This window comes from Miniopterus natalensis, chromosome 2 (assembly GCF_054644295.1).
Source record: "Miniopterus natalensis isolate mMinNat1 chromosome 2, mMinNat1.hap1, whole genome shotgun sequence".
In the NCBI taxonomy this organism is placed as follows: domain Eukaryota; kingdom Metazoa; phylum Chordata; class Mammalia; order Chiroptera; family Miniopteridae; genus Miniopterus; species Miniopterus natalensis.
The window spans coordinates 185095520-185117581 of NC_142082.1; the positions used below are offsets into that span (position 1 = coordinate 185095520).

At 62.6% G+C, this 22062-nt stretch overlaps 1 protein-coding gene across 1 annotated transcript in view; it reads right to left on the minus strand.

Moving 5' to 3' along the window:
- Positions 1 to 18726: 18726 nt before the first annotated feature.
- The window catches only part of WNT7B (Wnt family member 7B), a 46994-nt gene continuing 43658 nt past the window's right edge, over positions 18727 to 22062 (minus strand). Inside the window, exon 4 of the mRNA XM_087814028.1 lies at positions 18727 to 21502. Coding sequence (XP_087670154.1) covers positions 21023 to 21502 — 480 coding nt within the window. The 3' untranslated portion in view covers positions 18727 to 21022. The remainder of the gene's footprint in view (positions 21503 to 22062) is intronic.

Here is a 22062-nt window from a genome sequence, read left to right on the forward strand (position 1 = left end):
TCCGCTCCCCACCTGCCCCCCACCTCCGCCCACACCACCCATGGGCCGGAACCATGTGGCCCCCGGTCAGGCCCAGGGTTTGCCAGCAGACCCTCCTCCTTGGGGTCAGGGATTGGGAGGGAGGAATGGGGCACAGAGGGTCCCAAAGCCCACCTCCCCAAGGCCCTGGGGTAATCTGTGACCCCTCTCAGCTGCAGCCCCGGGCCCCGCCCACCGCACCTCCACCCTTGTTCTGCCACACGTGTGCATGCATGTGCACACACACACACAGGAAAACACACAGGCGAGCACTCGCACATGCGCAGGCACACACGCACTCACTCACACATTTGCTCCTGACCCTCCGAACCCCACTGCTGCCCTCCGGGCGACCCACAGAGCGCGGCCAGGCCTTTAGTCACATCCTGGCGGAAGACCGTGGCCGGAGCCTGGTGGCCAGGGCGGGAGGGGGCCTGGCGGGTGGGGGCACCACCTGATGGGGAGGGATCAGCAAGTTGCTTCCTCATCAGAAACGTGCCCTCCCCACTGGGGTGAAGCCAGGCCTGTCGGCAGCAGGCCGGTCCCTGCGGTGGTTTTTCATGCTCCCGCAGAGGCCACATGCTCCTGGCCCAGGAAGAAGCTGATGGGAGCCAGATGGGGGCTGGGGTGGGCCTCAGAGGGCCCGCTGGGGGTGGAGGCTGGGCCCCACCTCCTGGTGCAGGGGCTCTGATTGGCCTGAGGGAGGATGACACCGACCCTGGCCAAGGCCCAGGTGCCTTCCCAGTAGCCGGGCGTGCTCCATGGGTCCCCAGGGGGGCACAGTGCTGGGTGAGCCACCTCACCCCTCGGGATGGCACAGGGGTCTTGGGGTCAGCTGTGGGCACCGCAGGTCATGGTGCATGGAGCCCACCTGGGCCTGGCCTGGCTCTGGTGCTCCCAGCCCCTTTGAGCCTCGGTTTCCCCGGGTGTAGATGAGGTAACACCCCCTGGGCAGTTTTGAGGATTGAATGAGAGCCTGCAGCTCAGACCCTGTTTCTGGGCTCGATCTTCTGGTGTGGACCCCAAGGACTGGCCCCTATGGCCCCAGACCTGACTGTCCATCCAGCTGACCAGGGGAGCCCTGCTGCCCGCTGCTGCCACCCCATCTGTCGCCTCCAGCACTGTCCGAGGCAGCCCCCTCGGGCCACCTGAGTGGGCTCAGCCCCCCATCCATGCTCACTCTCCTGGTACCTCGAGGGCGTTTCCTAAAATGCAGGAATGAGCCCCCCCCCCCCCCCCCGGGCTCCTTTGAAGTCAAAACACCACCTGCCCTTCTGTGACTTCGGTGCTCGTGGGGCACCCACGCCCAGGCCGATGTTCATGCAGATCCGCCTTGGAGAACCCTCCTTCCTTCCGTCTCTGCCCCTCCTCCGGCCCCCGAGGCCCCCACGCTGCAGCCTGAGGAGGGGCCACCTCCTTGCCCTGCCTGCTCCCTGCAGTTGCCCTGGGGGCTGCCTGGGGCCTGGGTCCACTGGCACAGGTCGGGCTGGGGAAATGGGGGCTCTGACTCTGATTCTCAGACCTGCCCACTGTGCTCCAGCTCCGGATGGCCTGGCTCTGCCTGGCTTCCCACTGGGCCGCCTCCCCTTCTGGGCATCCTCCATCCCGCATCTCAGGCCTCGCTCTGAGCCCTGCAGGCCTGGCATCGGGCCTGTGGTCACTCCTTGGTCACTGTGCCTGGGTCAGAGTGCTGAGGACAAGGGGGCTCCCAGTTCCAGCCTGGGTGCTGTCTCCCGGCCCCCCCAGGATGCAGCCCCTGAAGACAGCGGACCCCTCCCCCCATCCCCACCACCTCTCCACCCCACTCCACCCCAGCCCCAGTCTTTTTCTAGCCTGTTGCTGGCTGGGCTCCTCTAAGGGATCCCGGGCTGTTGGGCTGGGGAGGTCTTGTCCATCCAGTGTGGTAGGACTAGCTGTGAGCTGTCCCCATGCTTGGCCTGGCCTTGGGGCCAGACGGGTTGAGTGCTGGTGGCAGTAGGAACCTGAGTGGTCTCTCAGTGTCCCTGTCAGGCCTCTTGCAGGGGCACCCGTGAGGATGGGTGGACCTCGCGGTCGGGAGAACCATCCGGGCACAGAGAGGGCCATCGGCAGTCGCTCCTGCCATTCTGTTCCCCTCCCGGCTCCGGGGCAGGCTGGGGGGAGCCCTGGAGGGGCCGTCCCTCCCCCAGCCCCGCCGGACTAAAGCTGAGCCCCCGCCCCGCCCCGCCCCGCGCCTGGGCTTTGTCCCGGGCCTTTCTCTCTGCCCGACCGTGGAAAAGGCCACGTCAGCGCCGCCTTTGTCTGGCCCGCACCGCGCTGTTCTCAGGGCCGGACAAAGGCGGCGGGTTCACAGCCGCCGGGCGGATGGAGCGATTCAGTGTTTGGATAATTTGCCCACAAAAAGCCTGTGGCCCTTTCGCCTCCATCAGCAGGACTCGGCACCCCCGCCCCTCCGTGGCCTTTCAGGGCTCTCCGGGGAGAAAATTCCCACAGGCCCCAGAGGCAGGCGCAAGCCCTGGACAAACAGCGGCTTTGGCCTCCGACACCCCGGCGCAGGCCCCCCCAGGCCTGGGGCAGGTTAGCGCTCCCAGCTCCCTGTCCCCACCTGGACAAGGAGATGACCTCCCACCGGGGGCAGTGGCGGGTGTTCTCCCCTGTGAGCCCCTGGGACTCTGGGCAAGCCCCCCCTCCCTCTGGTCTCAGTTTCATTTATAATCTGCAACAATGGGAGCTAATTCATGTCTGCATCCCAGGAGATCACCAAACTCAGTGCCCAAAACACATGGGAGCTGGGAGAGGGCGGCCCTTCCCCCCACCCACGGGCGCTCGGGGCCCAGCGGACACTGCGCACTGCAGGGCACGTGTGACAGGGAGCGGAGGAGGTGCGTTGGGACCTGCGCAGTAATCAGGCTGCCGCAGGGAGAAAGGAAGACACTGCTGGGCCCCAGGCTCTCCCCGGGGTCCCATCAGACTTGAGAGCTCTGTCCGCCAAGGCCACCGTTTGTTTCTCCAGCAAGGACCCTCCACGGAACTCCCCGCGGCCCCTGCCCTGCACCACAGCCCTGCCTGTCCCGGTCAGCAGCCCTCCTTCCTTCCACGCTCAGGCCGAAACCCTGGGCCTCTCTCGCCTCCTGTTTCTCTCAACCCCACACAGCCTGTCCGTTGGCAAATTCTGTTGGCTTTGCCTTCGAGGGGCACAAATTGGACACGTCCACCCTCTCCTCCCCCCGTCACCTGGGCTCAGTCGCAGCTGCCCCTGACACCTTCCTGACACCCTCAGCTCCCAGCCTCGGCCTTCGCCTGCCCGCAGCTCACAGTCCTTGCACGGTCCACTCGCTCTAGACTGGGGGCCCTCCCTCTGTCCACTCGCTCTAGACTGGGGGGCCCTCCCTCTGTCCACTCACTCTAGACTGGAGGGCCCTCCCTCCGTCCACTCGCTCTAGACTGGGGGGCCCTCCCTCCGTCCACTCGCTCTAGACTGGGGGCCCTCCCTCCGTCCAGTCACTCTAGACTGGGGGGCCCTCCCTCTGTCCAGTCACTCTAGACTGGGGGGCCCTCCCTCCGTCCACTCGCTCTAGACTGGGGGACCCTCCCTCCGTCCACTCACTCTAGACTGGGGGGCCCTCCCTCCGTCCACTCGCTCTAGACTGGAGGGCCCTCCCTCCGTCCACTCACTCTAGACTGGGGGGCCCTCCCTCCGTCCACTCGCTCTAGACTGGGGGGCCCTCCCTCCATCCAGTCACTCTAGACTGGGGGGCCCTCCCTCCGTCCACTCGCTCTAGACTGGGGGCCCTCCCTCCGGCTGGTCTCCCCCGTGGGCCCCTGATCACAGCCCCGCAGTGCGTCCCTTCCTCCGCGGTTGACTGTCTCTGCATTGCAGCTGCAGCTCCGGGAGGCGCCGCTCACTGGTCTGTCCTGCTCCCTGGTCTGTCCCACTCTGCCGGGCCCAGCACTCAGGCGTAGTTGAGGGGTGTCAAGGAGAGCTGCCTCTTCCAGCGGGGACTTGGGACCCGTGGGAGCCTCCAGGCCCCCTCCTCTCCTGCCTGCAGGTTCTCCATCAGTGAAGTGGGCACCAACCCCTCAGTGTCCTCCGCCAGGTCCGGGGTGTGGCTGTCGTGCCCTTGGGGCCCTGCTGGCAGCACTGATTCCAGATGGAGAGACTCGGGCCCAGAGGAGGGAAGAGCCAGCCTGGGGCCCCAATCCCTGAACACCCCAGGAACCCCTCAGCCATGCAAAGCAGCTTCCCGGGAGAGCCCTGCTGGCCCTCTGGGTGCCTCTGAGTCTTGGCAGTGACCACCCAGGGCTGCCTGTTCCGGGGCAGCCTCCCTGAGAGGCATGGGGGCTGCTCTCCTGCTGCTCCCGGGCTCTCGTCTGGGCCTGGGCCTGGCCCTGGGCAGCCGTGGTTGGAGGGCTGCAGTGAGCAGGACTGGGGCTCCACTGGGGGAGGGGCTGATAGGGAATCTGAAGTGCTGTGAGCAGCACCCCCACCTCAGCAGACCCCACCGGGACCCAGCCAGGAACCTCGTCTGTCCCCTCCTGACCTGTGTGCCCAGGGCTCCGGAAATAGGCTCTAAGGGGCATCCTGCAGGCCAGGTTCCTCACTGTGCAAGTGGAGAAACTGAGGCAGAGGGCAGCGACCAGCCAGAGTCTGAACAGAGAGGCAGGGCACTCCCTGAGAAACGGGGCAGCTACCCATGGGCCTGGGTCTCTTCGGGGAGCCGTCCCGGCAGCTCCTCCGGGTGCTCTTCCTGCCGCATGGTGCAGCACCTGTCCATGGAGGTCCTGCTGTTAATTGGGTAAATTTATATTTAATGGGCCCACAGTTTCACAGCATCTAAATTAGAAGAATCATTAAAAAGAATTGTAAATACAGATAACTTAGTTGATGAGGTTTGTCTTTTACTGTTTGTGTTTCATGGTCCAATAGTTGCACCCCAAATGGAGGTCAAAACACTGCCTATGAGAACATTTGGGCTGAAATATGTACGTATTTCAATGCAAAATGTGAGAACTGAGAGCCTCCTTGGTTTGCAGAATTTGCTCTGAGCTCACCAGGCAGCCCAGCTCTGCAGGGAGAGTATCTTCCCAATTAAAACGTGAGAATCTACAGGGAAGCGTCAGCTGAAGGTGCCAACGTGTTCACGTTTACAACTATTAGAAGCAACTTGGAAGAGCACAGGAAAGCCGATGGACATAAACCTTAAAAATAATAAGACTGTATTAAAAAACAAGAACAAAAACCGAGCAGAGAAACACCAGGGCCTGATAGAGACCGATCTGCAACCATCGGCAACCAGTCTGGCCAGTTTTAAATGTTCTCCTTTGGAACCTGGGTTGGCTCATTGGGCATGACAAGTGAGCCTTCCAGGCCTACTGTGCGCTGTCCCGCCCTTTAGGGGAGGGGATCTTCAGGGGTTGGGGGAGCAACCTTGGCTTCACCTCCAGGTGTGTAAAATGAGGAGCTGTCCACAGTCACTGAGAGCCCTGCCCGTCCTAACATCCAGGGACACAACCTGGCACCAAGTCCGGGAGAAGGAGCCAACCTACTATGTTCCAGAACCCACCTGGGGTCTCGTGTCCTTTGGTTTGGTTAAGCCTCTCTCAGCCTCTGATGGGCTAACTTTCTCTTAGTCAAGGGAGCAGATGTCCTGAGAGGATGTCCCTATAGAGAACCAGACGGCCCACCAAGGTGATCTTCCTCCAACCACCCACCCCTCCCAGCTCAGGAACCTTCCATGGCTCCCCATTGCCCAGAGAACCGTGCAAACTGCCAGGCCTGGATACACCCGTGGGGAGGGGCCTGCAGGGCTCAGAAGAGGAAGGGGCCAGGCACAGGCACCCTCGGCCACAGCAAGGTCAGGATCTCCAGACAGGCCCAGGCCCTGGAGTCGGGGCTCTAGGTCCACCTTCACCACCCCTTTCAGCCAGGCTGCTCCAGAGCTCTTAGCCTCAGCTCCTATCCAGTCCACGACCCCACTCGCTCTCCACACTGCCCATCAAATGCTCTTAAATGACGTGAATAAATGAATAAATCAGCTGATCTTGACATTCACAGGTCTGCCTGGTACTTTACAGTTTGCAAAGGGCCTCTGCCATTGCTGGACCTGGCCTCCCTCCCTCCCTGGGCAGCTCTGGAACCCAGTTTGCAGGTGGGGAAACAGGGACCTGGGGAAGAGAGTCACCTACTGAAGGTCCCATAGGGACTCCCCTCCCCACCCCACCCCACCCCACCGCTTTGGGGGTGGCAATAGTATTGATGGGGCATCTCTCTGAGATGGCTATGGGAAGCCAGAAGCAGGAATCGGGGACATGGGGATCCCCTCCCTCGCTGCCACCAGCCTGGTCTGGCTGATGAAATGCTTACTGTTCAAACACAGCCAGGGATTCCCACCTCCCCTCTCCACCCCCGCTCGCCACTGCCGGAGAAACGAAGTCAAGCTCACAGAGACAGAAATGGAGTGGGTCCCCTACCCTACCTGCCCTGCCACCCAGAGGCCTCCTGGGACCTGGGTGACACTGCCGGGGACCCTGGGGCCAGGCGAGGAGGTGCCCCAAAGGGTGGGCCAGCTGCAGACAGAGCCCTGCCTGCCCTGGCATCTCTTAAAAACAGCTCTGGCTATTTTTCTTAGTTAAAAAGAGTGTTGCACAGACTTACACAAAGCTACAGGATATGAAAAACACAGGGCTGTGGAGTTATGATCATCAAGACAGAGTGGGACTGATGAGAGGCTGGACAAACAGATCGAGGGACAGGGCAGAGAGCCTAGGAACAGACCCCATACGTATAATCGCTGATCCCCGACCAAGGAGCAAGGGCGACACCCTGGAGCAGGGACAGTCTCCCCTACAGACGGTGCTGGGACAGCGGGACATCCACAGGCGGACGAGAGAATCTACACACAGGTCGTCACCAAAGTTAACTCAGTGGACCACGGGCCTAAATGTGAGGCACAGAACCGTAAGACCCCTAGGCGGTAACCCAGGAGGAGACCTGGATGACTCGGGTGCGGCGACCAGTTTTTAGACACAGCACCAAAGACACAGCCCGGCCAGAGATAAGGGACAGGCCGGGCGTCACTGGGATGAAAACCTCCGCTCTGCGCGGGGCGGTGTGAGGGGACCGAGAAGATGGGCCGAGACGGGAAGACAGTCTCTGTGAACACACCTGATGGAGGACGGGCACCCGGGACGTGCAGAGAGCTCTTCAGACGCGACAGCGAGAGAACAGCCGGCCCAGCTCGCACAGGGGCAGAGGTCTGAACGCACCTCACCAGGGACGACAGATATTCGCACACAAGGGCTCGTGTTCCAGCCCAGCCACGGCAAATAGGCCCATGAAGGGATGCTCCACATCCCGTGTCACCAGGGAAGCGCAGGGCAGAACCACGGTGAGAGCCGCTGCGCTCCCGGGGGCGCGGGGACGCCCGGAGCACTGGCGCCAGGGCTGCAGGACCGGCCGGAGCCCGGGACGCGCTGCGGGGGCCGCTCAGGAGGACAGTCTGGCGCTTTCTTACGAGTCTAAACATACCCTTAGGACACGACCAGCAGTCACGCGCCTTGACATTCGCCCGAAGGAGCTGAAACCCACTTTCACACGAAACCCTGCCCCTGCCGTTCGCGGCAGCTTTCCTCACAGCTGGCAAACTCGGAGGCAGGCGAGCGGGTGCCCGGCGAAGACAGAACCGAGCCGTCCGGCCACGAAATGTACTCGGGACGCTTAAATGCCTGTCGCCAAATGAGACGGGCCCATCGGACCCGAATAGGCCGCACGCTGTGTGGCCGCAGCTCCGTGACACTCGGGAAAGGTAACGCTATGGAGCCGGTAAAAAGATCGGTGGTGGCCGGGGGCCGGGCGGGAGGGTGGACAGGCAGAGCACCGAGGGTTTCTGGGCGGTGAAACTCCTCTGCGTGCCACTGTAGCCCGAACCCAGAGGTGCCCGACAGCAAGAGCGCCCGTAGGCTGCGGACTCCGTGAATCGTGACGAATCGAAACTGGCCGGAGACGTTAATGACGGGGGAAGGCGAGGGGTGGTCAGGGGGGTGCATGGGAGCTCTCTACTTTCCCTACAATTTTTTTGTAAACCAAAACTGCTCTTAAAGGGTTTTTTTCTTTTTTTTTGGTTTTTTTGGGGGGAGTATTACATGAGTTACAACCACACACAACAATGTGGGTGAATCCCACAGACACAGTCTGTGCTGGCACCTTCTTCCAGCTTCGGGGAGCTGGAAAGTGCAACGGGCACACACGGAGTGCAAATTTAAGTCGCACACATACGAAGTGTGTGTTTTTAGGACGCAGGCCGTGGAGTTTTGATCGCGTAGACCTTGCGAGCGATCGCCAGGATCGGGCTGATGAATATATTCCTCTCCCCACACAGTCATTTTACATTTTTGTCAACACAGCGTTGAACAAAGAAGCCAGACAGCCGAGGGGACAGGCCGTGTGACCCATCCATCCGAGGTACAAACAAGCCAAAGGGATCCACCATGGTGGCCGCTGGGAGTGTGGCCCTGGGTGGGACGGCGGCTGGGGGCTTGAGGGGCGCCCGGGACCTGGCTGCCTTCTCTCTCTGACCCGGTGCCGGCTCCGTGCAGGGTTTGGTTGGTGAAAATTTGCCGAGCTGTACACTTCTCTGTCCACTTTCCTGTGGGTTATACTTCATTAAAAAGTTCCAGAAAAAATAGTGTTTGCGGCAGAAAACGGGAAATCCCAGAAAAGGAGGAGGAAGGTGGTTTCTCTCGTCCACACACTTCCCACTGGGGGGGGTCCCCCACTCGAGAGGCCTGGGGAGGGGCGGCTAAGCCTCGAATGACAGACCCCCAGTCCGCACCTCTGTCTGGGCCTGAAGGAGAGGGTCAGCCATCCTCAGGGGGCCTCCCAGGACCCGTGAGTCACCGCCTGCTGGTTTGGGAAACACCCCCTCGATGCCACCAAGGCCAGGCCCAGGGGCTGGGAGACTGGTCCTGCCTCGGGGGGGCTCCCAGGTTGGTGGCCCCAGTGGTAGGAATCTGGGCTTGGAGGGGCCGGGATGCCCAGGGTACCTGAGTCCCTGGCACCCCCTTCCAGCAGCTCCGAGCAGCCCTCCGGGTGCCCCTCTCCTCGAGAGGCAGTGGCAAGGCCGGGGCCCGGGCCAGGGCTGGGGCTGGGCCGGTGACATCATGAACTGAGCGTTGCCAGTTCCTTCCCGACCTCGGAAACCCCAACATCCCGCTCCAGGAACTGGCCTGTGGACTTGGCTTTGGCCGGCTGCCCCGGGAGTGCGGCGGGAAGGCCCCACACTCCCCACCCCCCGGTGGCCTGTTCCTGAGGCCCCCCTTCCCTTCGGGGGCTCCCGGGAAGCCTGTGCCAGTGTGAGAACCAGCAGGGTCAGCTCCCTCTGTCCCCACCCTTGCCCCCCTCCCCGCCACCCTCAACTGCAAGAAAAATAAACAGCTGTCCTCTCTCTGCGACTGGAAACACACACACACACACACCCGCCACCTCAGCCGGCTGTGGGGCTGACTCACCGGCCTCGGCAGGGGCAGCAAGAAGGGGCTCAGGGCTGCCCTGAAGAGCCCTGCGGTGACCCCAGGCCAAGCCCGCCCCTGTCTGGGCTAGGAGGACAGGGGACTCACCCATCCCACTGCATCCCTGCTGTCCCACAGCCTAGCGTGTGACCGCCGGCCCTGACCTCTCCCAGCCTCAGCGGCCTCATCGCCTGTAGCAGACGCAGGCCTGGGGCTCTCGCGGTCCAGGACAGTGACTGCGACGACCGTGGCTGCCTTTGGGGTCCACCCAGGGGCCACCCAGTGAAAGGTCTGACGTAGCGGGGTGGGAAAGTGGACATGAAATGGGCCTCCGGGGAGCTTTGCCCAGCCAGTGTCTGATGGCCCTTTGGGTCACCTGGCTCCCTTTCCACGGACAGTGACCTCCCAGGTTCGCAGAGGCTGGGGCAGGAAGGCAGCCTCCTCGCTGGAGGGGCGGGCTGCTTGCTCAGAGCTCCGGGCCCTTCCCAGCCCCTGAGCTTCAACCTGCGTGAAGGCTTCGCTGGGCACCTACCGTGTGCTGGGCTCGGGCTGGGCCCCGAGTCCCAGGAGAGGACCCCAGCTGTGCCTGGGGATAGATAAGGGTGGGGCCGCCTAGAGAGCTGGGATTAGTGGCCAGTTCTGTGACCTGCTGTGAGAGTCCTGTGGGGGGCACCCCTCGGGAAGAGCCTGGTCCCAGGAGAGACTCAGCCAGTCCTGCCCCTGGAGCAGCTTTCCCAGGGTCAGGGGCCTTTGGCAGGGTGGGGGGTGCTCCAGGCACAGGTGTCAGCTGGCCACAGGTTGGGAGGTGTGCTGTGGCTGGCTTGTGGCCACGGGAAAGCGTGCCTTTGGGGCACACTAGGGCGCTTGCCTAGGGCTGCAGGAGCTCCACGAAGGCAGACGGGCCAGGGCTGCTCACCCTGGCGACAAGGGAGGGGTGGGCCGGGAGGCCGAGCAGAGGGCCTGGCAGGGCACGGGGCAGATCAGAGGGCAAGGGGAGCCCCTGCTGGGTTCCCACGCCAGCCAGCAGGGGCAGGTGTGGCCTTGGGGTCAGCAAGCGGTGGGAGGCTGGGGAAAAGCCGGTGTGTCTGGCCCGGACCAGCCAGTGGGAGCACCAACCAATTAACCTGCAGTCGCCCAGAGAGATGCTAAGAGGATTTGCCTTTGTCTGGCTAATTATTCGGCATCTACACTCTTCCTCTCCCGGGGAGCACCGGCCCTTTGCAGATCTTTAATTAAAAGGAAGCCGCTTTCTCAATTACCCTAAGGGCGGGGCAACCAGTGAAAACCCTGGGGGTCACCCTCCAGGCCCAAGCAGAGGGGCTGGGGCGTCTTCCCAGGGCCTGGATTCCCACTCCCGGCTCCCACCGAGAGGGTGGGGGTTAGCAGCCCACAGTGGAGGAAGCGGAGGGCCCAGAGGGAGCCTGTCAGAGGCCAGAGGCCCACTGGCTCTCCCAGCCTGGCTGACCAAGGCCTGCCCACCCCTCCCAGCTCGAGGCTCCATGGTAAAGGGGGGGGGGGCAGCAGCTCACAGTGATTTGAGTTCCAAATCCCTTTCTTTTACTGTGTGGTTGAGGAAGGTTTCGGGCTGACCCCATCGAGAACACTTCCCAGACCGCCGGCTGGCCGTGCGCAATCTCTGGGCTCATTCCTCCTTTAGCCTGGCTCGGAAGCATCCACCGAGCCCTCTGGTGTGCCTGACCCCAGGCCACCACACCAGCCAGGGACGTGTCCAGCCTCCCATGCTCCTCCACAAAGACCCCTTGGGCCCTGAGGATGGCTTGGGCCTCATCTGGGTGCACCAGCCTGGGAGTTAGTACACTGTTCACATGCAGCCTTGGCACACAGCGGGTGCTCTATAAGTGTGCTCGCTGGATGAAGGCATCACCTGAGCTCCTAACCTGTAGTCACCGAAACCTGACCAGGGCCTCAGGCCCTAAACCCGAACCAGGACACAGGGGGCAGGGGGACAGGGTGTAAGCTGACTGTGTCCTCGGGTGGTTGAGCCATCAAGTTGGCTCCTAAGAATTTTTGTTCGCTGCCCATTCAGGGAGGGGCATGGTGTCTGGACAGGAGGGTCAATGGCCTGAGCAAGGTGGGAGGTGGGAGGTGGGAAGCTGCCGAGCTGGTTCCCTAAAGGACCGCGCTTGCTCGGTGGGTGGGGACCCCGGGAGGCTCGGGGAGTGGCAGGGTGGGGGCCTCCAGGAGGGAGCGCTGGGTGGGGCGTGTGGGGACAAGCGAAGCTCCCTCTGAGCCAGCGTGGCTCAACCAAGCGTGTGCTTCAGGCCCCAAACCCGCCACCCGAGCCCTTTTAAGAATAAAAACAAATATTTGTGTTGCATGTTGCGTGTTGGGGTTTAGCCTTCTTCTTGAGGCTAAAAATAGGTGCATCTCAGCGTCCCGGCAGGGCTTCCCCCCACCCGCCCCCGCCCGCCCCTTCCCTCCCCCACCCCGCCTCGCCCAGTGTTGTGCAAGGCCAGGTCTGGAGCTCCGGGTCCCATGCCAAGTTTTGACTTAACTGCGGGTGACAGGAGTATGCAGGTATCAGAAAATGATTATGGGATTAAGGTGCCCATTGCTGTTTGCAGGAGGCAAGGCAGCCAGGGCTGGCACACCCAGGCGAGCCGGCCTCTGGGCCAGGGGCACCGTGAGGGGCTTGACACCAGCCCGCCCCCCTTTGCCCGACAGTAATAACACCCCCCCCAGACAACAACACAGACTGATGGGGGAGGCACACCGGGAAGAAGCCACCTCCCAGCTGAGGGGCCACCAGGAGCCATCAGGTTGGGGGAGTGTCGGCCAGAGGGAGCAGGGCTGGTATGAGGGAGGGGTGAGGGGGGCGGAGGAAGAGCCTGCTGGCCTCCAGGAGAAGAGAGAGGAGAGAGCTGTGATGGGCCAGTTCAGGGGGTCTGATAAGGGTTGGGGGGGCCCCAGGTGGCCTGATCACACTGAAGGCCCAGGTGCCTGGCTGCCCAGGGCAGTGTCCTGGGTGCAGGTGGCACATGAACCTGAGGGTCTTCGAGGAGGGGGATCTGTTAGGTTATGGGGAGGAGTCCAGGGCAAGTGAGGGGCAGTTAGGGGATGTGCTGGGTGGCACCTGCAGGCAGTGGAAGGTCAAGAGGTCACAGGCCATGCCAGCCAGGTTGACAAAGATTCAGGATCACTGGCCTGGCCGGGCGTGGCTCAGCGGTTAAGCATCCACCTAGGATCCCGGAGATCGTGGTTCGATTCCCGGTCAGGACACAAGCCCGGGTTGTGGGCTCGATCCCCAGGAGGGGACGTGCAAGAGGCAGCCGATCAATGACTCTCTCATCATTGATGTTTCTATCCCTCCCTCTCCCTCTCCTTTCCTCTCTCTAAAATCAATAAAGATAAATTAAAAAAAAAAAGATTCAGGATCACTGATAGCTTTGTGGCCACAAAAACCCTGTGAGGGGACAGGAGGGGACTTGGGGGGCCCTGAGCAGCAGCCTGGGTCAGGTACCAGTATAGGAATCTGAGAGGGGCAGGGACGCCAGCCGAGGGAGTGGTCCCCAAGGGAGTGGTCCCCGAGGATGAAGGGAAGGCCAGGATATGGGGCTCTCGGCCCTGAGGCTGAGCCAGGTAATGGTCGTAGGAAAATTGTAAACTGTAAAGTGCTGTGACATGAGGGTGAGGCTCTTGGTACTTTCCCGAAGCACCGGCTCTCCCAGCAGCTCCAGGCCTGTGGTGCCTGCTCCGGCCTGGCCGCGGGGCCGGGCATCTCTCCAGCCTCCATCACCGGCCTTGACTTTCCTTAGCCCTGATCACCTCCTTCTGTGCCAGCCCTTTATGGTTTATGACATTTATTCCATTCCTAATAGACACTTGTTGCCTCGTGCCCCCTCCAGACTGTCAGCTCCCAGCACCTGACACGTGAGACGTGCACAACATTTGTGAACCGCGTGAATAAAGGTGAAGCAAAGCTTCTCATGTCCAGAGGGAATTGGGCATCGGGCACCGGAGGAGAGGGCGTGGAACTCAGCACTGCCCGCCCCCTGCCCGGCCCAGAACTGTGACCCCTCCAACCACAGAACCAAGACTCCTGAGCCCTGGGTGTAAAAGTGCAAACTCTCAGCCCCCGAGAACTGTGGAGTCCGAATCCTGGGGGGCTGCACATCTCCCTCACCACCACGTGGAGATCAAACTATCCTTTAATTTCTCTAGTGGCCAGAAACTGCCTCCTTCTAGTAGCTCTGGCCATGAGAAAGTCCTTGTAATGTGCCCGAGGCCTTGTAATGTCCCCTGCTGGGCCTCCTGGGCTGCCCCCAGGTCTCCCGGTGCCATACGAGGCCCTGGCCGACCCTTTCCCCTCCACGGGCTCTTGAGATAGGGAGCGCCCCTCCCGCAGCGGGCACTCCCGGAGCTGCCAGAGACAGTCCTGGCTACTCAGATCTGTTGCCGCTGGTTGCCCTCCCTCCCCCAGAGAGTTGGCACTGAGAGTTCATTGATCTTTCTCTCCTGGGAACCCAGGGGGGGAAGCAGGCACTAGTCACCCTGCCGGTGTCGGGACCCATCCGAAAGGCCATCCCACTCTCTCGGCCAGCAGGGCCCCATCCCAGTGGCTGGGTGACCCGGAGAAGCTCAAAGTCCTGGTGTTGGCCTGGTTAGTTCTAAGGTGGCAGGCACGGGGAACCCACCTCGGCTGGGCCCATCCTGGCTCTGACGAGGACTCTGGGAGCAGACAGTCCAAACAGGGCAACGGAGGCCCAGAGGACCGGAGGCCCCTCCTTGAATGTCGTGCTGGGCTGGTGGGACCTCAGGAAACGGCCCACGGTCTGGCAGACGGTGTCCCAGGGCCCAGCAGAGGGATGGGGAAGGGCCAGGAGCAGCCTTAGGAGGGGCCCGGGGCCCAGCCCTCACTCCCCACGCCCCTCACAGCCCGTGACTCTTATTCGGGAGACTTTTCTACTGGAAAATGAAGACTCTAGACAGCAGCCGGGTGTCGGGAAAGCCAGCTGGCAGGCAGCCGTCCGCTCAGAAGGACTGGGCCTGTGTCGGCCATTGAGGGGGATGGGGGGGCAGTGAGAGCTCCTGCCAAATGTTGGAAAGCCTGAGACTCAAGTGTAAGGTTCCCCACTGTCCTTCTGGAACCTTCTGGAACCTTGTCAGCTCTGCGGCAGCTCTCCAAGCTGCACTCTCCCCCTGCCCAGCCCCCCAAACTCCATGCTCCCTATCCCTTCAGTTCACCCCAGGTCCCACCCCAGATCCTCGCTCACCTCCATTCTTAGGCCTGAAGCATCTCTTCTTCCTGCCTCCCTCCCAACGCCTCCCTTTCCTATTCTTTTCTTCTAGGCCCCAGCCTAAATGCCAGCTCCTCCAGGAAGCCTTCCTTGACCACCACATCCCCCGGGGCCAGGTTCCACACCCCTCTGTTCTCCTGGCCCCTCTTCCCTCCACTGCAGCCTCAGGTTTTGGGGGCAAGTGGGGTGGGCCAAAGGGCCAGTTTGTCCTTCATTCTATCCCTGACCTGGCCTGGGGCTAGTTAAGGGAAGACCTCACTCCCAATCCTGCTCTGGGACCCTGCTATACCCAGACAAGCTCTGGGCACCAAGGAGTTGAGCAGTGACAGACGGGTGAGCAAAGGGACGTGTGAATAAACAGATGTGAGACCCCATCCTACTTATGGAAAACCCGGGGCTCGGGAGCCAGAGCTGAGCCAGAAACCAGGGAGGGACCTTGGGCAAAGCCCCCTAGCCCACTCAGGGCAGTGAGGTGGGGTCCACAGGCAGAGCCAACCGAATAGCCCAGCTGCGGCCCAGCCCCAGCAGCTCAGGCAGGGGGCTTCCAGAGAGAGAGCCTCCTCAGGGGTCCTGCCCAGAGTGGTCGGCCGGGACCCCCCGATACACTGGGTAAGTTGTAGAAGGACTGAAGCCCTGAAGGCCACCCTCAGCCTCAGGGTGGGTGGGCTGGCCACCCAGGGAGGCCAGCAAGGCCCAGAAGGACACCTGTGTCCCACACCTGGAGAGTCCTAGGCCTGCCCTGTCGGCCACTGGCCTCAGCCTGCAGGTGGAGTAAGAGGACTCCTCATGCTGGGCCTTCCCTGCCCGAGCCCGGGCTGCTCCCTGCAAGGCTGGGAGGGCGTCCCTTCCATAGCCTGTCCACCGCTGCAGGGCTCCAGCTGAGCTCAGAGAGGCGCGGAGCCCGGACCAGCCAGCGGAGCTGGCCAGGCAGGCCCCGCCTGGGTACTGCTCCCCCGGGGCCCTGGGAGCACTGCCTGCGGTGGGTGGGCTCTGGGCCTCCAGATTCCCCTCACCGGTGCATTTGGCTGACCAGCTGTCTACTCCTAAGGCCTCTGCTGGGTTCCAGGCCTGCCACTCCCAGGGCCCACCAAGACACAACTTCTGATCCCCAAGAGTCCTGGGATGCCCAGGGCAGGTGATTCTGAGTCCCTAGGTTCTGCAAGACCAAGGACCTGCTAAGCAGGCAGGTGGCATTCCAGAGAAGGCAGGTGGGTGCACACTCAGACCTAGGGAAGGAAACGGGCCAGGACCCCAGCAGGCAAGGCCCAGGCTGACCTCCTGGCTCCTGGCCACCTGCTCCCAGCTCTGTGCCTCCCAGGAGCGGCCCGGCTGCTCTGCCCAGGGAGCTCACACTTTGCCTGCACAGAGCTCCAGCCTCCACTCGCCTCTCCTCCCCTCTGGGGCCCAGACCACAGCCCCACCTGTCCCAGCCCGCCCCAGCCCAGGTCAGCTCCCTCTCCTCCCTTCACCCCGCCTCTGCCCTCCTGACCCTTTCCCCAGCTCTGGTTCATGCCAAAGTTCACCCAGATGTCTAACCCAGATCCTCGCTTTCTAACCCGGTCTTTCCTGTTCTGTCCTAGGTGAGGATAGATCGCTGCTGTCATCTCGTCCCTGAGACTTGACTCCGCCATCGCCTTCCACTCATCTCTGGGCAGCCTTGGACAGGTCCTGGGTCCTCTTTTCCCCTCATGGGAGGAGGCCTGTGACTTGGGTGGAAGGAAGACCCCAGAGGACCTGAGTTCAAATCCTGATCCTGCCTTTCACTGGCTGTGTGACCTTGGACAGAGCCCTTTATTCCCTGTGCCTTGGTTTTGCCATCTATAAAATGGAGCCAGTGCTGACCTATTTGAGGAAAGTGTGTTGTGAAGGTGGTGGGCACCTATGGACCAGGCCCAGTGACTGGCACGGTGGGGGGTGTTCAGTGTTCCACAGACCTGCTCACTTCCACGGACCCTTGGCCTGCTTGGGGAGGCAGCAGCAGTCACAGCAATGAGACACCTGCCCATCAGGGTGGGGGTGGGGGTGAGAGCCCAGACAGAGGGGAAGGAAAGAGCAGGAGCCCTGGTCAGCTTGCTGGGGAAGATGAATGTTATAGGAGGGAGGGTGTCGGCAAGGTAGTAGAAGAAAGCCAGCCCCCCAGGGGCAGAGAGCACAGCTGGGGCAGACTGGGGGGGTGTGGAGCGTGATGAACACGTTGAGGCGGGGGCGGCTCACTGGCAGCCAGGGGGCTTTGTGTTGGGCGGGGTGGAGTGGGCTGCAGGAAATGAGGCAGAGGGTCAGGGAGAACCACAGACCACACCGGGAACTGCCCACCAGGGTTACAGGGAACCTGGGAGCTCCAGCCACCAGACAGCCATGAGTGGACAGCCCTGGCGGGGAGCAGTGTTGGAGGCCCAATGCTAAAGCTTGGCCTGTGTTTATCCAGAAAGAAAAAGGGGAGCTGGGCCTGGCCAGGTGGAGCTTGCTCCCTGCACCCATTCTGCAGAGGGGGAAGCTGAGGCTCAGAGTGTGGAAGAGCCATTCCAAGCCTTTTCCTGTCTCCTAGGCCACCTCAGTCAGTAGATGCACCACCAGAATGGGCTGCCACTGCGGGCAGGAGAAGAGCAGAGGGCCCTGAGGTCAGGGCCAGGCCTGATCACCCCGCCCCCAGGGACCAGCCCAGGGCCGGGCCTCCAGCAGGGCTGCACAAGCCAATGAGCCAGTGAATGGGCACAGGGCTGGGGCGGGGGGGGGGGGGGGGATGCTTCAGAAATATCAGCCTCGAAGGCGGAATCTGGGGCTGGGGGTCAAGAGGGCCCTGGGCCTGGCCAGCAGTGCAGGCTCCATACCTGGGGCAGGGCCCCCCGGAGGGTGTGCCGGCAGCCCTGGGAGGCTGGGGCTAGGGTTGAACCGTGGCCAAGAAATAAGTACAGTCTGGGCACCAGGGCCGTGGCATTCTCAGAGCTCTTTCCTCATTCCTGGCCCTGTGGGAGTAGTCGGACCCTGGCGTTCCTCTGCAGCCACCACCTGGGATCTGCTTACCGTCTCACGGGGAACCAGGGCCTCCTGCCAAACTGCTCAGACCCAGACCGGGCCTGGGCTGTGGGCCTCAGTGACCACCGACACCCAGCCCAGCCACCTCTAGCTCTCAGATGGGGAAACTGAGGCTATCTATCAGGGACGGTCACCCCGGAGGCTGCCCGAGCCTAGAGGTCAGGAAGGGTCCTTTCCCACCTGTCTCTCCCTCTGCACACTCTGGAGGAGCCCTACATCCCAGAAAGCCCACCTGGTGGCACCTCCACTGGGAGCCGGGTCTGGGGCCAGGCTCCATGGGTTGCAGGCGGGCACAGTGCAGACGGGGGCTGTTTGATCAGTGGTTCCGCCCGATGCCAGGCTGCTGGGACAGCGGGCAGTGGCCAAACCGGCCCCACTGCATGCCTTCGGGCCTCAGCAGGAATGCCATTCATCCTCCGGGCACGGTTAGCACAGGAGGAGGCCTGGCCTCTGGGGAGAGGAAGGCCTGGGGCTGCCCAGGGGCCTCAGCTGCCTTCTCACAGCCAGAGAGGGCAGGGAGCACCCCAGGGGGCACCAGAGCCCAAACCCACCGGACAGCTGGATAGACCCGCAGGGACCCAGAGGCGAGTTGGTTCAGGTACCTTGAACCAGACACAGAATGAGACAGATGGGACGGGGGACTCCTGGCTGGGGGTTTCCCACCCCCAGGCTCCCCATTCTCCTGAGAAGAGGCCTCCACCAGCCCCATGAGTCAGCTCCAGCACCAGGCTACGGCCACTGTCCCTGTAGCCTGAGCCCAGGCTGTCCAGGGACACCTCAGAGTCTGTGTCCAGCCCCCGCCAGTGGCCCTTGCTGAGTGGGGAAGGCCCAAAGGTACTTGGAAGGTGTGACTCAAGGCCCCACTTGGGACCTGGGCGAGATGTGAGGACAAGCATGGAGGGGGGGGGACGTCAGCACAGCGCCAACAGAGAGGGGCCAGGGACCCAGGAGGGCAGGGCTGGCTCTCAGTTGGCAGCGTGTCTCTACCCCCAGGGGCGCCGCGCAGACTCCACACACACTCGCATCTTTGATTCCAGCTTTATTGGAGCCGTTGCTCCCCTCCAGGGAGTGGACACAGCCCGTCAGAAACCCACCGGCTCTCCTGAAGTGGGCACTGCAGGGGCATGAAGCTTCGGCCACCGCCACCCCTGACCGGGCCACACTGACCCCCTCACCCAAGGGGAGGGCAGCTGCTGATGGACTGAGGGCGGGCGGGGTCTCAGCAGGGGCACTCAATGGCCGAGGGACAGTGCGCGTGACTCGGTGGCGTCAGGAGCCCCGAGCATCCGTTTCAAGCAGAAGGAAGAGCCTGTCTCAGGGGAGAGCAGCGGCCACCCCTCCCCAGTACCCAGTGTAGGTCACAATAATTTAAGACACTATAGACATCTCAACACTATATAACAATATAAGTTAACCAGGTGCCTTGGCAGAGGACATTGGGCCTATGGACTCAGGGTGTCCTGGGACCCGAGGAGTGGGGTGGGGGGCATTCACGTTGGCCTGGAGGCTCCCAGGACAGCAGCTAATGGAGTGTCCTGGCATCACTGGGGGCACGCAGGGTGGACGCCAGGGCCCAGACAGTGTCACTCGCCCCAGGCTCATGTCCAGCCCGCTTGGCCGGTCAGCCACCTGAGGACACATTTCGATGGGTGTCTGAGAGAAAACACCCTAAATTTGGGGTGGGGATATGTGGGCAGTAGAGGGTGCACCAGAAGTCACCGCACACCACGTTTCCTGGCAAGTCACCTCCTCTGCCTTGGTCTCCCCAGGAGGAGTGGGGGGTTTGCAGAGGACACAGCCAGGCCCAAGTCCCGGGTTTCCTTTCTCTCCCCATCCCACACGTGGTTTAGAACTGAGCCGGACCCCCTCCCGTTCCTGTCTCCCAGGTTTCAGGGTGAGCTGGACTTCAAGGGAGGTTGTGGGCACCCTGGGGAGGTGTCTGGTGGGGCCCTGGCACAATGACACCCTGCATCCAAGTTTTCTCCACATCGAGGTCAGGGCGAAAGGGCCAGATGTGCAAGAAGGCTACTGACAAACCCTCGAAGGCACCTCCGGAGGGGGGGGAGTGCAGGCCCCAGTGATTTCTCAAGGCATGGGGGCCGCCTTACACTAACCTGGGTGTCCCCACAGCTTGTCTTCTGAGGCCAGGAGCCATGGGCTGGGGGTCAGGACACCCAAGCCAAGGCAGGAACCTCCACTCAGGTCTTGGGGCCTCTGGCTAGTGCTCCATTTTGGGCCTCAGTGTCCCCATCTGTCAAATGAGGCAAACACCCTGAACGACTCTCAGCCGCCCCCGCCCCCCCACACTCCCCTAGCACAGTGCCATCCTGGGGTCTGGCTGGCTCCAGAGTGGAGGGGGCTCTGTAAACTTCAAGGTGCCAGGCTGGCGAGGGGCGGGGAGGGTCACAGCCTTGGGGAGGGGAGACAGCACTCCCGGAACCTGACACAGGTGGCGTTTTGACTGGTTTGATACCGTTTTCTAAAAGAAGAGAAGCAGCCAGAGGTCCCTGTCCAGGGCTGTCCTCAGAGGCCCTCTGGGGGCCATGCTGGTCACCAAGCCCCTGCTCAGCTCACCTGGGGACCACCACGCCCAGCCACCTGTCCCCAGGCAGGGCCAGGAGGGCACAGTGCACAAGGATGCTCCAGGGTCCAGGAGAGGAAAAGGGCAGAGAGGGGGTCCGCTATCGTGGGGTACGGGGTTGGGACCGGCTCTGCCTTCATGCTGAGTCCTCCTCTGATACTATGGAAACATAAATAATTTTTGTCGGCATCTGCCCAGACCACCATGGGGCCCCACGGCGGATGCGGCCTGGGAAACAGTGTCACGTGGGGCTGGCGGTGCAGCAGGTCCGTGTTCATGCCACCAGGCGGGGGAGGGGGACACTCAGAGTCTTGTCATCTCTTTGCTTTCCAGGGATACGGGTGTCCTTGAGGTTCACTTTCCCGGAGAGAAGAAAATTAATTCACCGGGCTCGGTCAAGGACACCTCGGCTAAGTCACGGGCACTGTTCTGCCACAGCAAGTGACGGGAATGGCAGGAAGGAGCCACGGGACGGGGAGAGGGCGACGGGCCCAGAGGGAGCCCTCCTGCGTCCGGAGCCCCGCCATCCGCGGCCACCTCTGCCCCAGCCGGCCGCACGGAGCGGGGAAGGCGGGAAGCCCGTGTGCAAACGCGGCAGCGGGGCGGCCGCCCGCGTGGCCGTGGCCGTGGCCGTGGCCGTGGCCGCTCACTTGCAGGTGAAGACCTCCGTGCGCTCGCTGCAGGTGTTGCACTTGACGAAGCAGCACCAGTGGAACTTGCAGTTGCACTGCCAGACCTTGGTGTACTGGTGCGTGTTGTAGCCGCGGCCGCAGCACATGGTGTCGCAGCCGTCCGCGCCCGGCGAGGTGCGGTTGCACAGGCGGCCCTGCGTGCCCACGCTGCCCGTGGCCGCGTCCTCCTCGCAGTAGTTGGGCGACTTCTCGATGTACACCAGGTCCGTCTCCATGGGCTTCTGGTAGCTGCGCAGCTGCTTGATGCGCAGGAAGGTGGGCTGCCGCAGGCGGCTGGCCCGCACCACCTCCACCTGCACGGCCGCGTTGTACTTCTCCTTCAGCAGGTGGCCCACCTCGCGGAACTTGGGCAGCGTGGTCCAGCACGTCTTGGTGGTGCAGGAGCCCGACACGCCGTGGCACTTGCACTCTAGTTTCATGCGCTCCTCCAGCACCTGCGGGCGGCCACAGGGGGGGCTGAACAGGGAGCGCCCCTCCGCCCGCGCCCCCCACGCTTCCAGCCTGACCGCAGCCGGTGCCCCCACACTTCCCGCTGGGTCCCCACGGATCAGGGTCTCCTCTCTGAGCCTCAGTCTCCTTGTCCGCTAAAGGTAGCCGCCGACCTACTGCGCAGAGCCTTACGAGGGGCCCGTGAGAATATTCAGAACTCGGCAGAGCTGGGCACACACTTATGGAAAGTGCTTCGTAAATTCTCACAACCGCCTTTCAGGGAGCTGGGAGTCTATGCAGTTCGGGGAAACTGAGGCCTGGCGTGCTGTGGGACTTGTTGCAGGTCACGGGGTAGCGGGGGAGGAAGCCGGCCAGGGGCGGGCACCTCACGGTGGTACCAAGCCCAGCAGCAGTGGGTGATCGATAGGTGAGGATCCCCTCCCCCGGCCTCTCCCCTTCATGGCCCTCCTGCCCGGTGCAGGGCTGGCATGCAGTGGGCACTTAATAAATGGCTGTTCGATGAACGCCTGGTGTGCGTGCGGAGCTCCCTGCACCACGTTTGCTG